Here is a 16963-nt window from a genome sequence, read left to right as displayed (position 1 = left end):
CTGGCCTATTGCTGTTTGAAGACAAATGGTTTAAGGAAGATAGAAAACCTACTGGTCCAATCCACAACATTCCTTCTTGTCTTGACCTTTCTATCACAAAGTGTGCATGATATCATGCTAGTTAAATAGAGTTGGTTGATGAAATTTACATGCTGCTTGATAAAACAAACCGTTATCCCTCCTTCCCAGCAAACACAAGACCCATGGCAAGGACATACCACCAAAAATTAAGCAAAACCTAAGAGATTTAACTGTGAAAAGTGGAAAATAGTGGAAATACAGGCTACCTAGACAACACTGAGCTCAGACTGGTAACAGCTTTTGTTTAAGACCGTGCAAACTCAGGTAACTGGCAGCTCACTAAAGGTTTGGATTTATGAATACTTGACAACACCCCATCCCATAACACCCACAACTGCCTCGTCTACCTCCTTTTTCTTTCTCTAGCTCCAAACCAAGCTGTAATACAGTCCCCTTTGACTCACGTTTCCTGTATGCCCTTCCTTAGCCCACCAGCAGCATGCTGTACCTGCCATAAAAGCTGCACACATGCTGTCAGGTGGCTATATGGCAGGAACACGGTCTGACAGAGGCCCTACAGCTGGACAGGCCAGGCAGCACATACTGCTCTATCCTAAACGTGTTTTGTTACAGTCTGGAAAAGCATATGTTTCCCTGATTTTATTGGTTTTGGCTATGACAACAGTAAAAATTTTTCTCTTAAAAAAGGAGAAATATTAAATCTTTCACGTGACAACTTTTATCTCAAATACAAATCAGATTCACAATTTCAATACTTCTTAATAAAATCAGATTATCTGTTAGGACATCTCCCTGCCTGCCTGATATGTCTAGGTTTCAGACCTCTCGTATTGCTGTTATTTCACCATGAACTTTTCAAGGATACGTAAAACCCCAATGTTTGTCAAAAGGTCAAATACATATTTCCTACCTTTTAATATAAAACACTTCAATGCTATTTTTATCATTTTATAAAAGCAACAGGGAAATTTACACATTGATTTTCCCCTCTGTTGGCCATTTTTGTGGTTAAACTTGCTTTAGTCTTAATACTTATCTGTTAGAAAAATGTGCGCTAAGGTTCTATTTATTTTTCACCAAAAATCATTATAAAATTCACAACAATGAATTATAAATAAGAAAGATTTCTATTGAACTCAGAAGAATAATTTAGAAAGCGATACCTGAAACAACACCAATTCCATCATCACAGTCGTAATCAGAGACTTCACTGTCACTGATTCTTTTGGACCCTGCCAAAACAAAAACAAAAAATGTATTAGTTATCTTCCTGTAAATCAGAACCATCCTCAGCTAATTATACGAATATAAGGATTTATCACTAGAGAATGAAGCATTAATATAAACATGTAAATGAAGTTATTAATGTTATATTATTGTAAATATATTAGTTTTCCAAATATTTTTATCTAAATTTTTGATATAATATATGAAGTAATGATGAAATACAGCTCTGCAACATTTCTTTTATGAAATGCTTGTATACGTCATATGCACATCTATTAATTCCATATAAAAAACAGATACCACACTGTTCATCTTCCAAGATTTCATGTACAAAAATATGGCATCAACCTCTTCCCCAAAGTGTTTGGTATTCAAACAAAATATTCAGAAAAATTAATGATAACGATCATACTACACTGATGTAATATTATCTTTAGGGTATTAGTAAGCTATATCAGGAGACCAGGCAGCTTCACACCTAAAGTGTGTACTGAAAAACAAAATCTCTCTGTGACACGTTAGAGGAAGCAAGCTGTTAAATGCTATCTAGGAGTGCACCTGTCAAAATAGCTGGAGGACAGTTGGCAAAAGAAGATTCCACATCTACAATGAGAACTAAAACGTAGGTTGGGTAGAACAAATATATGTGTTTGATTAGCTTTATTTTTCTTCTGTCTTCTGTGGCATCTTTGAAAAAACATTTGATTGCTGACATCAGGATGAAGTGCTGGCATGTCAACATGTGAATGATAATCACTCATTCACTTGTTTTAGATGTGAAAATCCCTGTTCAGCAAGATGGTGTGTCTGTTCTAATTGTCTGGCCCTCTAAAATAAGCAACTAGTAGGTAGGAGTTTTAATCTAATTGTTGCAAAACCTTCTATTATGTGCAAGATTTTTATTCCTGCCATAGGATGATTTATTCTGAAAAACACATGGAAAAATACAAGTAAAAACTGGAAGCTAACCTAAAGGAACCCAGGGCAAAGCAGGATTAATGTCCTACATCGGTGACTGGCACAGAACGATCCCCAGCTTCCCCTCCAAGCACAAAAGTGGGAGAATGTGTAAAATGGGGATTTGACAGAATTATAACACTCTTCAATAGAAAGAAGTATTATGTGAGAAATTATCTGAACCATATGGACTGCTGTTGTCTATCAGACTGTCTAACATCTACCCACAAGGAGCAGTGGAAGGTCCTTTTTTAGCATAAAGATCGTGCTGATGCGATGTGTATGGAAGTTTTCCCTGCTGCACCCTTCTAGCTTTTAGCAAGGAGTCCTGGCAACTGTGACTTCTCCTCAGCCATCCTCTTGGCCTCTCTAACATGCGATGTCAGCAAGTCCTGCAGTTTAGCTGCACGCTGTGTGAAGTAGCTCCCCTCTGCTTCATCTGTTGCACCATTTCTGACAATGGCCTCCGAGCTTTTGTTTTCTAAGGGACATGAATCAGCGTTCTGTCTTCTCCCACAGTCCTCTCTTTTTTTGGGGCTGAAATACTGCTGTTTAATTTCTTTGCATATGCAAACCACTCCATATTTCTGATTGCTACTGCTGCCTTTGTGTCTTTTCTAGTTATTCTGCACCTTTTATAAAAAGTCAGAATTGACCGCAGCAATCAAAATGTCACATATGAATTTATAAAGTAGACTGCAGACTATTTCTTTTTGGATAAAACTTGCTCTGCTAAACACTATTCCATCAGAAAATGGTGTGATATGTGTTCTTTAATTCCTATAAAACACAACCTTGCTTGCCATTACATTATGCAATTACAATAGAGCAACGTAAATTATCGTTATTTAACTGCAACACAGGTTGTTGGCTTTTTTCTCACAGATAGAAAATAAAAATCGATACAATGAAAGTCTTGTGTTGGTTTCACATCCTGCAATTCTTACATGGTATGATATTAATTCAATTTATTCTAAGTGTTTGAAATAGCTATGCTACACTGGAGAGAAAGCAAGGTGTCTTTAAATCCAAGAAATAATAAATTAAAGTATTTATTTAAAAGAAGAAATAACAAGCAAGTGATTGCAATTAGCACTCGAGAAAACCTAGAAGAGCAGGAGTGAAGGAAAAGTCTTCATCATCCTAATGGACTTTCTGCTAATCAGGAAAGTTTCTAAAAAGCAATTAAGTCTGACTAGGACAATATTCAATCTGATGTGTTTTTTTAATTATAGTACTACAGAGGCCCAATGAAAATCTCTCTTGCATTCCAAAGACAGAGCATCCACTCTGCTTGTGATGCTGTTCCTGCTGCTCTTCTCAGCAGAGAGTCTTCTACTGCTGTGGTGATGATATACACACCAGTGAGGAAGAAAGATTATGGCCATCAGTCTCCATTTTCCTTAGCTAGGAATCCAGACCATTAGATAAAACAGATGATATTTGTGACCAAACAGGGAGCAAAAGAGCCCCACTAATCTGGCCAGGATTTGGCTGGGGACTAAGAGGAAGAAGCCCCCAAAGTGGGAGCAGAGCAGTACGATTCTGGTCTCTTTGGTAGCCCTGGTTCTGATCCGGCCATGGGACTGTGATGCTGCATGGAGATGCCAACAGCATCACCCAGCCTCTGCTGGAGAGCGAGGACTGAGGAATGGGAAGATGAAGGCAACTGAACAGCCTGCTGCTCATCACACGGATGTTTGAAAAGCTCTGTATTAAGAAAGACATAAAAGGGTTGAATCAACTATGATTTGAATGAGTGTCATTCACTCATCATCTAATTCATCCTTATGAATGAATCTAATTAATTACGACTGAGATTGATTTTATTTGTGTTTATATTTACAGCTAAATACATCCAATTTAATGTATTTTTAGAGTTTTATGTTCCATATTCTGGAGAAAAGATTTGCATCTCTGAGGATGAAAATAGCCAACTGTTGTGACAGTGGGCTGAAGACTTCCCAGTTGCAGAGCTAAAATTGTATCCTGTAGTAGTCACAGGACACATCCTGTAGAAAGAGAAAAGCTTCGAAGGACCATGGGTGTAAAAGACAGGGGGTTCTCTTTCTCTATTCCCTCAATGCACCATCCACCTTTCCCAGAATCTCCCAATAGCAGAACTCCAAAACATCTTCTATGACCTAGAGACTCTTTTCTCTTCACCCCAGGGAAAAGATGGGGCACAGGGAAAATGAATGGGCCAGGATCAAGAAACCTACCCTAAGAACAGACATAGAGAAAGAGTACATTCAATAGAAGAACCAGGTTTCAGGGCTTCCTTTCCACATTTGTCTTTACTCCCACAAAGAGGAGAGTCTCTCGTAACAGCTGACATCCCTTAAATACAAAACCTTTTTCTCTGCGTAAGAGAAGACAGGAAGCTTGGTCAGGTCAGATCATCTGTTCTACCTCCTCAAACTGAGAATACCTTAAGCCAAGACTAACTACTAAAAGACTTAAAATAAGTGAAAAATAATCATGCTAAAGTAATGTTTCATTTGCTTTAAATGTGATTTTAAATGCTGGTTAAGAAGTCAAATGCAATTTAAACTGAGATTCATTACTTGGTTTTGTCTTTGAAAATCAATGTTTTCAGGAAGGATGGAGGAAGGAAAGCATGTTTATTAAATATGTAATGTCAAGAAGTTCTGCCTGGAATATGTAACTTCTGTAAAGTAATAAGATTAAATTTATTTGAAATGTCTTCCATTAACGTCAGAAATTGAACAGATTAGAAGGTCCACAGGTCAAAATCCTTTATTGAATTGAGTATCCGAAATACCAGTATAATTGCTGGCAGCTTAGTTTAAGATTTCTCATAAATTTTGCAAGAGTAATTTCATCTGCTATCTATTCTAGCTGGTAATTTGCCTTTTAACCTATTGACAATGTAAATTTGAAGAGGTAGGCTTCTGTACCTCCTTAACCATGTCTTCTGAAAATACCACTTCATTACCTAACTAATTGGAACTACTGTCCACAAAGCAGAGAAAGCACAATTCATAGTTTTTCTGGGAAATGTGATGAAGAAGCTTCTCACCAACAGATTATTCCAAAAGAATATTGCTAATGAAACTGTTGTTCAGTATTTTTAATGTATATCTGAAAGTGTTTAACCAATATGTTATGAAATATTTATATATTTCAAACATAAGAAGATGAAATCTTTTCTAACAAATTCAAAATTCTGTAAAGAGTTTGAGCATGTAACACCTGGGGCACTGGGTGCATCATATAAACGCACTGATGCCAATGCTTTGTATATAATTACCTATGACTGATTTTAAACGTGAGGAATGACAATAATTCAGTCGCACTGCCATTGTACAGGAATATAGCTTATTAATGAAATATTCTTAGGGATATTATTACAATTTGTGTGATAACTGGATGGTAACAGTCTGTAAATATTGATTTTTGAATGCTTTCTACCAGGATTAATGGTTATTACAGTCACAAACTCAAAGCAAACTAGATGCCATGCTGTAAAATTACCTAGTAAACCATGCAGAAAATGCTTTAATTCAGCATAACCCCAACTCTGGTGAAATCAAAAGAAATATTCTCATTGACTTCAGCATTTTTTGGTTTAACTGTCTTGAACTGTTTAAAAAAAAAAAAAAAAAAAAGCATGTTTTCCAGGGACAGATCTTATCCTGGGGATAGTGGAGAACCTCTCCATCAGAAGATGATAACCCTCAGCATTCTCTTTCCTCCTGTGTTTCCCATTGCTGTACAAGCTTCCATTCTACCCAGCACCACAGCACATCACAAGATGCAGCATTTAAATATGCTAGTTTCTTTCCATTTTTCATCTTTATCGCTAGCAATAATGTGCAGAAAGAAGTGCAGCGTTTTATTCCATTTTATGAATCAAATACTTAATTTTTGGTTAACTTTTCACAGGCTGCAGTCTTGGTGGCCATACGGAAAACATTTTAGAGAATCTTCTTTACTCTGACAGAATCACATTTCTCTTCACAGCCACATTCTCAATAACTGGAACTCTTCCAAATTGTGAATGAAAGCACAAATAATTTCTTGCAAGGTAACCTAAATCTGTGGAGCGTTCCAGAAGATCTCCTGACTTCTACATGACACCTGATGATGGAATAGAGCTGTGCCCAGTTATTAATATACAGGATATTAATAAGCAAGATAACATGTCTGTGCTTTGTATATTTTCCACTGCTATTTCTGATGTAAACCTCAACAAAGGCATGTGAGATTCAAAACTCTAATGAAGTCTACCTGACTGACCAATATAGAACTGACTTAAGATAAGGAGTGGAATGAGAAATAAGATTAAGGTGAGTCAGCTTAAATACAGAAAGAAAAATACCATGGTTCAGGAATTCAGTTTATCTTGTGGAAAAAAAAAGGGGGGGGAAAAAGAGACTGAGCTCTTGAGATAGGGATCCTGCCTATGCAGGAACCTTCAACGAGGTTTGATGAACTCCTTGGGGGAACAAAGGGTATTGAAGCATGCTTATACAATCTCCTTCCCTGAAGCTTACAGAAGGCCTTCACAACCACTTAAAGTAACTTAGCATTGCCACTCTTTTTTTTTTATGTTCAAAGCTGACACATAAGCAACTCCAAAATCAGTCTCACAAGGGCTGTCTTAAGTATTTCTTCTCTCATATTCATCTAGTTTGTGCCTGAAGGTTCTTAGTGTGAACTAATTTGTCATGCAGTCCTGCTGTCTGCATGTCAATCTGTCACTTCATCTTCCTCTATATTATAGTGGCTTTTTAAGTTTCCGACCAATTTCAGCTGAGTTGTCAGAAAGGTATAAATTTAATTAAGTTCCTACAGATCTATGAAAATGGTTGCTGGAAGGAAGAGTGTGATACAAATCAGAACCCATGAATGGAAAAGAAACAAAATCAAGGTAAAACTTGTGGTGAACCCTAGTGTACAAGTGGTGAATCCACGCTAGCAAACATGATCTATTCCCATGGGAACATACCATATAGACTAGAAGAAATGTTGGAGACTAAGGGTAGACGTAATGGAAACTAGGTTTTATTAGTGCCAATCTCACAAAGCATCCTGTTTTTTTCTTTTTTCCTCTCTCTACCACAGTTTTTGCTCTATTTTCTCAACAATGTGTGTTTAATCTCTAACTTAATGAAATATAATTAGATGAACCAATTCTCAATGAGATTCCCATAATTAAAATTGTAGAAACTGAAAAAAGTCCCACATGAAATGTGTTACAAAATTTAAGCTTGTAAAAACTTTACACTATGAATTTATTTATGTTTAATTAAGGGAAACTTCTCAGATATAGCAACTGGAACTGTAACTGGGGATTTAAAGCAATATTAAACTGTAGATGCACGTACCAGTACAAATACTGCTTTTGGTAGTACTTCACTTACCCCTTGTTTGTATTCTGAAAATACTTACACTAGTTCTCAAACGGCTGTAATACAACAGTGATCTTATCAACATAGCTTAAGCAAAATAGCATTTTCCTACTCTGGTTAATAAAGCTCACTACAGTTTACCTACCAAAGCTCTACCTAAATTAAAGGCAGACAAAGCAAGTAGAGTGTTACAATACTGCTCCAATACCAGTGCTGAGACGTTCAGAATAAAGAAACAAAGCCAACAAAGGACCTATGGCTGAAAAGCAGACATGGAGAGCCAAGGAACACTTAAGCAATTTAGCATCTGCACAATAGGTAGCAAAAGCACACCAATAAATTATCAAATTAAATTCTGCATGTATAATGGGAGCAATAAGCATTTCTGGCATGCTGAGAGTTTACCTGAATTATATGAATATAAGCCTTTATCTGGAAAACAAATATTGAAATGAAGTAGTGTCAGGGAAAAATACGTGAATCACTACTACATGTAACAGGGATGGTCAGAACCTTAAACTTCTTTCCATCTGCAGAAGCAGACTGAAGAATTTGATATTGCAGGCCACATTTCAAGAGAAAAAAAATCAGCTATGAGAAATTAAACCACAAAAATGTCACCCTCTTCTGAATCAACATTTATACTCTGTACTTACATCTAGTCATTTCTGATTCTGAAGTGCAGCTGCCCATTTACTATAATCAAGTGTTTAACTTTTTAAGGGCAAAATGTATATTCAAGTAGGCATACAATATGAGTTGCTACCTTTAAAATTACAGTATGCTGCTGTTGGCACCTCAGCAGGAAGTTATTCGCAGAACTTTCCTGAGATGTAGCTATGAATCTAACTTTAAACTTAACAGAGTCTGTGGTAATGTTTAAGTCAATCTTCTGTCTCCAGCTAGTCAATGGCCATGATTTGGTAAATGTGTACATACATGAATAGCTTATCTACATGTCTTTGTTACCAGTGAATTTAAGATTCCTGATGTGAGCACAATGATTAAATACCTTCAAGATCTGGATAATTGTTTGCATTCCTTGAGTCTGGCTGTTTTAAGTATTTTAGCTTTCCAAATGACCATATCAGTTTTTTCTAAACTCAGTAACACAGCAGTATGCAAAGAAACATATATTAATGGAAATGTGTAATACTGCTTTGCATTTGTAGACTTTGTAAATGGGACTTTCATAAGGTAACGGGAGGAAGCCAGGATGTCTGAATAATATGAACACTCTCCTGACATCAGCAAGACATTATGGATGTTTTTACTTTTAAGTGAACAGCAGTTTACAAATACTAACTCGCTATCACAATGCTCACAGACACCATTTAAATAAGTGTGACAGTCCATGAGATGCACCTCGGATGACAAGATATGACAGTGTTCCTGGAAAAATGAAAATACCCATATCTTGCCAACTGGTGCTGTCAAGAATTCACTGAATGACTAGGTCCCTTCTGGCAAGTCATAGTTTTTCTGACTTCCAGTTATATACTATTTTAATACGTAGACAGCATCACTAAATCATATACTATCTGAAATTTTTAACTCTTTTTAACTTCTAATTGTGTCTCTTGATAAATACAATTATTTTCTGTCATCCATCTCCAGAACTGCATTAGGCTACATAATTTCAAATAAAATATTAAGGATTTTTCAGCATCATTTGCAAACTTTTAGATGTGAGCTTTAGTGGATAACTTCTCTAATATTTGCACTTATTGGTACAAATCTGTACCAGTTCTTAATTTCATGAAAAACTGACTCATTTTTGGCTACAAAATTATGAAAAGTTAAGTATGGGGAAGTTTGCTCCAATAACATTAGAAAATCACCAAAGCCAAAAAAATAAATCTATTAACACAGTCCAGAATTATTTACATAATGAAAAATGATGGACTTTATGAATTAAACTTCTGGAAAGATCTGTAAAAGTTTAGAGCTTCTTGAAGAGCACAAGAATATAAAAATACTGAGATTATACTGAGTCCTCCTAGAGCAAGGACGAGAGGAGCCATGTTTTTTTCCATATGGTTACAACACCATATGGTGAAAGGCCTGGAGGGGAAGACGTACGAGGAACGGCTGAGGGCACTGGGCCTGTTCAGCCTGGAGAAGAGGAGGCTGAGGGGAGACCTCATCGCAGTCTACAACTTCCTCGTAAGGGGGTGTCGAGAGGCAGGAGACCTTTTCTCCATTAACACCAGCGACAGGACCCACGGGAACGGGGTTAAACTGAGGCAGGGGAAGTTTAGGCTTGACATCAGGAAGGGGTTCTTCACAGAGAGAGTGGTTGCACACTGGAACAGGCTCCCCAGGGAAGTGGTCACTGCACCGAGCCTGACTGAATTTAAGAAGAGATTGGACTGTGCACTTAGTCACATGGTCTGAACACAGAAAGGCAAAAGTCAAAACAATATTCAACTCATTTGAAGACTTCATCAAAACCATTATGCATGACACTTGATTACACTTTAACTAAAAAACAAACAAACAAAAAAAAAAAAACAATAACCACTAACTTCAGCCAGAAAAGGCAACTACTGTATGGACTTCTATCTTTTAGAATCTTTTTAAAGGTCACCTGACTATTTATCCACTGCTAAGCAAGGTTACTTTACCCTATCCACTCAGTTATTTCATCAGAGAACATGGCTTTTCTGTCATTACATGACAAAAGAGTGGTTTAATAACATGATTCTGTTAAGGAACAAGAGCAACGGAATAATAAGCAATATTCAAATTCTCTTAAATTGCTTCAGAGTGTTGACAGGATTTCAAATATTTTTGTAGTTTAATTACAATTTAATAAAGTTTGTTTTTAATTTTTCAAAGATCAGAGAATTCCTCAAGTAGGGTTCTATTTGTAATTAGGAAAAAAGAACATATTTTGATAGTTTAAGGCCTTTTCAGACACCCCTGTAGCATGTTAAATACCTTTTTATTAAAGTATTTAATAAACCATAGATGTACAATAAATACAATAAATAAATCATAGGTGTATAGTTAATATAATACTGGTATAGGTATATATATATATATACATACTCTATGAACATAACATCAATGCATGCAAACAAAGAAAACATGCCCAAGGGCTGTGCTCCATAAAAGAAAGAGAAAAATTAAGGAAAAAGCATGAAAGAGAAAAATAAGTGTTAAATGCTCTCTAAGGTAAATTTTTTATAATATATTCACCATTTGTGGTCTGTGCTACTGACCATAAAATGCTCCATATAATAATTTGAAAAAAAAAAAAGTCACTGATGTATGTTTCCAATAAGTAAACTCACTTACCTGCTAGTGAACAGCATTATTATAATTCCCTCAAGTAAAACTCAGTGACATTGATTTAAAATTATCATAGAGACTTACCATATTCACAACATATTACAAGGAAATTGCTGAGACAGCAAGATCCTGATTCTGCAGGAAAATGAGACTCTACAGAGCTCCAAAGAAGTCACTAGGTTCCATTGGAATACTGAGGTTTTCATTCAGGGGCTCAGAATTCAGAGGGTGAAGTTTCAGATACATCATAGTTAATGATTATTAAACTGTAATGATTTTGGTACTAAATGTAGCTCTAAATGATCTACAATAAAGGCTTGAAAATTTTAACATTTAAATAATGGAAGAAAGGACTTGAATTATGAGTTATAACACTCGATTCATCTTTGATTTGATGGGACAGTCACAGAGCTTTAGATAAAAAACCTCAATAATCTCTATCTAAATTTGTTTTTCAAAAATGAACAAGCAATAGGGTCCTTTATTTGTGAATTCTTTCTATTGATTTCATGTTTCTAGTTGGATGAGATAACTTTTAGCATGTTAAAGTCTCAGCACAATGCTTCTTACCATGCAATTCAGAATACTTTGCTTAAGCATCTGAGTGAATACATACAGTTTGGAACAGTAATGCCATATATAGCTTTTTTCAGGATACGTGCACATTTGTTTTGTAGAACATAACTACATTCAATTTTTTATCCCTATAGTTTGGTTTACACGCTACTATAATTTCTCTCTCTTTTATTTTTTTATATATATGTATGCCTTGATTACTAATTGTGATATTCAATGAATGGAGTCATCAATGACTTTAAATCTCAAAATAATGAAACTCAAATCCCTTTAAAGAAAAACTAATTCACAGTTCTCTTATTTGGTTATTTTGATCCTGACTGATTTTTTGGTGTTTAGTTCTAGACAAAGTATCATTTGATTAACAATTTTTTAACATATCATGCACTCTCATAGCAATTAATAGGTACAAACCTATGGTCTAACTACAAACCTAAAGATGTTTGTTTGTTTTTTTCCCACACTTCTTCCCTTCTTTTGGCATTTAGCTGTTATAAGCATTGTCCACCCACACTCTGTGGTCTGCAGATCAATAATTCATCAAGTTTGTTTTTAAAGCTGCAAAAATCTGACTTAGAAAACTAGTGACAGGGAAACTCTTAAAATTCTTGAAGTAAAACAAAGTAATGAAATCTGCCCCTAAAACAAATTCAGAGTTAATACAGAACAACAACAGTCCAAACCACATCAAATGTCAATGTTATCTGTAGAAACATAGAACCACGCAATTTATTGAGTCTCACCTAACGTGCGAAGGAAAAATAATCAGTGTGGCCTAACCAACTACAGGAATTCTTAAATCTTTTTGTGTTGTTTTTTTGTTTTTTTTTTTTTTTCTTTTCTGTTTACATTCTCTTTTCAGAGGCAATATAAAAATAATTTCAGTTGGCCTATGACCCTAGATAATGCTCTTTGGACTTCTTAATGCATGGCAGATATGTCAAATGTTAGAGAAAATGAAGACATTTTAAAAGTTCAGTTCAGAAGTCCAGCATGACAAATGAAAAAGCTCATTCTTTCATTAAGAAAAAAAATAACATATACTCATTGGATAAAAGCCAGACAGTCTATGAAAATCTGAGATATAATTAACTGAAAGACCTTGTAAGTCATAATCCTATGTGCTATATTAGTTCCAATTTCTAAGCATTTTCCTTTTTCTGTGCTTTCTTTAAGTATTTCTCAGTATTTTCTTTTTTTCCATAATATGGAAAATGCATGGAAATGATCATTCATCACTAGGAGGTTAATGGATTGTATGGGCCACAGGACTGGGAAAAAGAATGTGGACAGCTGGCTTTGATCACTCTGTACCACAACATAATGCCCACTCAGAGATCCTGAGAGATAAACAGATGTAGAAACTAAGCGACAGTGTCTCTTTGAAAGCTGGTTCCTAAAAAAAATGGCATATGGGGCTCTGTGGGAAGTTCACACTGTGCTCCTGGATATCTGTAAATCCGGGAGCTCAGTCTTCAGGGCTGACAACTTGCCTGTCTTCAGGAATGCTGAGATTCAGTGATATTAAAAAGGGAATAGAAGTGGTAAGTGTAGGTGGTTCTTTTAAACTACCTTCAGAGGTATTGTCTTCAAATATATGTATTTATAGCAGCTTGACAATAATGAAGAAAGCTTAGATGTGTAGATCTGTATTTATACAAAAGACAAACAGCCTTGTAATTCCAAATCTCTTGGTATTTCTCGCAATAACAAATTTTGGGGACTACATTGAAGTACTTCATATTGTACTCACCAACTCTATATGTATAAGCACCACAGAATTGAACAAAAGGTGGGAGGACTGAACTGCTCTTGAAGCTGAAGACAGCTTTTGCAGCCCCAGAAATTGAAATCAGCTTACGCTGTAAGAGCACATTAAGTGCTCTAAAAAGTGCTTTAAATAAGACAAGCACACTTGCTAGACATTCCCTGTCTTCATTCTGGATTTTTTTTAATTTATTTTTTTTTGTTTTGCATGCTGTCAAAATGTGCCACTGGCAAAATCGGATAACATCTTATACAAGATTGATGAAGGACGTGAAAAGAGCTTCAGACAGAAGAAACACAGAGATCTTACGTTTAGCTTAATATTCTTTTGAAACCTCCAAAAACAATCAAACAACCAGACTTCTATATGTTGTTACTAATATATTAGAGTTATAAGTCATAAGAAGTGCTGTCTACCCTTCATCAGTCCCCGGTTTAAGTAGGGAGACTATTTAGAGGTCACCCAGTGCAATACCTGTTTCAAGACTGGCCAGTTTACACTGCTTTGCTTACAGCCTTGTCCAATTAAGTTTTGCATATCTCCAATGGGATATTCCACCACCTCTCTGGACAACAGGCAATGGACACAAATTTCAGAGGTGAGACACCAATTCACCAAAAATTGTATGTTTTGTTATATGGATTCTGCTACAACTGCAGATCTCTGACTGGGTCTAAAGTTTTTGTTTGGATCCAGTCCCAAAAAAGGAGGGATTCAAGAGACCTTGAATCTATCTGTTTCTGATTATCTGAATCTATCCACCTGTCAAGAGACCTTGTTCTCTATATTTGTACACATAAAATTATCTTTTTAAATTGAGAATGATAATAAGACACACTAGGATTCAAGAAGTGAATATATTCCCAGGACACTAGAGAAAATTCTTCCTGATGGAATCCCCATCTCAGTAGGCATGAACATATCATAATGCATCAGAGGAATGTGAGAATTCTCCAGCAACCACAGTGAATATCTTATACTGCTTCTTTGGCTAAAGTTTGCAGAACACCATAAGGTGTTCAACTACTGTTCTGGGCACAATCCTTCACTGCAAAGCAGGATTTCTACATCAGATCTTACTGTTTCACCAGACCAGAAGTTTTGTCAAGTCCTTCCCTTCCCTCTGCATTTCCACAAAGGCATATAAGTTTGTTATGTTAATCACAAGAAACTATTAAAAACTTCTCACTGGCTAAAAAACTTTGTGTCAGTATTATTAAACAGATCTCTAATCAAATATCATTACAAATCATTTCCAAAATAAAACAGTTACTATTTTATTCATTCTTCATGTCAGTTATTTATTGCATGGATGGGAATTAATAAACAGGGTTTCTATGCAAGATGGAAAATTTTTCTTTTTTTTTTTTTCCCCACAAATTTCACATACAGATACTGAAATGTCCAATTGGTCTTTAAAAGTACTTTTACATGAAACATTTAACTTTCTAGAATTAAGCATTACAAGATGGCAGAAAATAGAGAAGAAAAATGGTTTAAAAACTTTACTAACATTAATGGTCCTTGAGGATACTGAAGAGAAGTGAATTGAAAACAAGCTCTTTACCTGTTAACTACCATTTTTTCCCTTTTTTGTGGATAAGTGCAATCCTACAGCTTGAAGGCTACTCATTTCAACTCTCAGTTAATGCATCTATCTCAGAATATTATGATATGGAGCATTTTAATCCGTCTTAACATCTAGTGCACAGACACAAAAACTACCAACTACTATTAATACAAGGAATTGATTAGTAGAGGAGACAGGACATGCAAGCTTATTTGTGTGCCTACACAGGCATAAGCTTCTGCAAGTCTGTGTGTGTTAATATATACATATATATACACACACATACACACTCACTCACATACAATGACCATACAAAAGTCAAGGAATTTTTAGAAATAGTTCTTTTTTTTTTTTTTTTCCCTGCAAGAATTACTTGCAGGAATAATAAAAGATTTTTCAGCGTCAACTGATACTATGTAAAGTTCATTCCATGAAGGATAACTTTGAAGGACTGAGAGTAGTGAGCAGTTAAAGAAACAATGAAGCATTAAAGAAACAGTTTCAGAATATACTGTTTTGTTCTTATGTATCTATTGCATGTATACTATTTTCAGCATACCTACTGGTAACATCAAACTATCCTGACTATACCAAACTCTACAAAAGAGAATTCCATTTGTGAACGTAACCACATAGCATAGTATCAAAACAAGACACTAGGCCATGGTATCACTTTAGTTACATATTATCTTATACACAAGTCATTTTATCTTTAAGAAGTAAAGAGAAAGTTACTGCATTTTCTCTTTTGATTAAAAAATGAAATGATAAATGTAATAGGGGAGATGGGACTTCCAGATAAAAACACCACACTGCAGAAGACCATGATAACTTGCTCAAGCTCAGGATCTGGACCAGGTAGTCTCATAAGAAAAAAAAAAAATGTTTTGCACAGTGTTCAGTATTACTATTTGTAACACATTAGACTCTCATTACTAATCTTAAACGACCATAAGAACATCTAAAAATGAACACATGAATTCTGTCAGCTTCCCATCTACAAGAATTCAACATACTTATATTAATACATACATATTAATTCAACAGAACCATGCACCAAGTATAAAACTAACAACCTACTTTGTAACCTCCGTGTGGGACTCTCGCCATGGAGTTGTCTGCGTGGCAAATATGGTGAGGGATGGGGGAGTGGCAATGAAGAGACATCATGTGTTTGAAGTTTGTACCAGTGAGGTTCATCATCTAGTAACGCTGTCTCTAACTCAATAAGAATCTAAAATAGAAAAAATGATTAAAAGTAGGAAAGCATTGTATAACAACTTCTTAAAATATGTGTGTTCATAAATTTTATTCTATTATTCTGTTACTGTTAGGGAGTTTGTCTTATAAGTTAAGGAGTTTGTCTTTTAAAAGTTTTTGCACTTAAAAAAAAATCTTCATTTAAAAAAAAATCTGCATTTAATATGAATCTGTTCCTGTACCTTTATATAACCAAATACACCAAAATCTTTCACAAGACCTTATTAAAATCTTAACAGCATTAGAGTATTTTGTAGCAAGTTAGTCAGCAACATTCCAATATTCTGGTAAAATAAAACTATGGATAATACAGATTTTATTAAACAGTTCTCAAAGAATTTGAGAAACCATGTGCATCCTGCTATTAAAACAGAACAAATACAGAAAGAATCTTGTATCAATACTATATGCCAAATACTACTAAATGAAAATAAGGACAAATACAACAAATTAAAGCATCTTTGCTTTGCTACATTTAGTTATTTTATTGAAAAACACTCTATCTTGAATGTGTGAACAAATATATTCCTGTAACAACTAACAGTAATTGTATACCTCTCCTAAAAATTCACTTTCTTCCTCTCGAACTCGTGCTTGGTCCCAAAGAGTAATTTCTAACATTCGTTCTCTAAATTCTCTCCGATGAACTGGAGAATAAATAAATGTCTGGTTCCACTTAGGTTCCAATGTTTTCTTTACTGTTTTGGTTCTTCTTTTATTTTTATCACTGCAAAAAACAATCAAATACTTTAAAAGTTTGATAGACCATTAAGCTGTAATAAGCATATTGTGGAAAGCAGCAAATATTAAACCAGACTGTGTAGTATTATGGAAGTAGTATGATAATGTATGTCTGTTTTATCATTAAGGACAAATTCTAAGTTCAGC

General features: G+C 35.2%; 1 protein-coding gene across 50 annotated transcripts in view; it reads right to left on the bottom strand.

Annotated features, from left to right (window-relative positions):
- RIMS2 (regulating synaptic membrane exocytosis 2) overlaps positions 1–16963 on the bottom strand; it is a 447566-nt gene that overhangs the window by 169217 nt on the left and 261386 nt on the right. For 34 of the 50 annotated variants that reach the window (XM_068672461.1, XM_068672466.1, XM_068672422.1 and 31 more), the window contains 4 exons: positions 16631–16802; positions 15896–16049; positions 8010–8036; positions 1206–1274 (listed from right to left, as the gene is read on the bottom strand). In XM_068672461.1, the coding sequence (XP_068528562.1) occupies positions 1206–1274; positions 8010–8036; positions 15896–16049; positions 16631–16802 (422 nt within the window). The remainder of the gene's footprint in view (positions 1–1205; positions 1275–8009; positions 8037–15895; positions 16050–16630; positions 16803–16963) is intronic. The other 16 variants (XM_068672423.1, XM_068672431.1, XM_068672442.1 and 13 more) reach the window with 1 other exon arrangement.

The sequence above is a fragment of the Anas acuta genome, chromosome 2, assembly GCF_963932015.1.
Source record: "Anas acuta chromosome 2, bAnaAcu1.1, whole genome shotgun sequence".
In the NCBI taxonomy this organism is placed as follows: domain Eukaryota; kingdom Metazoa; phylum Chordata; class Aves; order Anseriformes; family Anatidae; genus Anas; species Anas acuta.
This window is presented reverse-complemented; position numbering and strand designations above follow the sequence as displayed.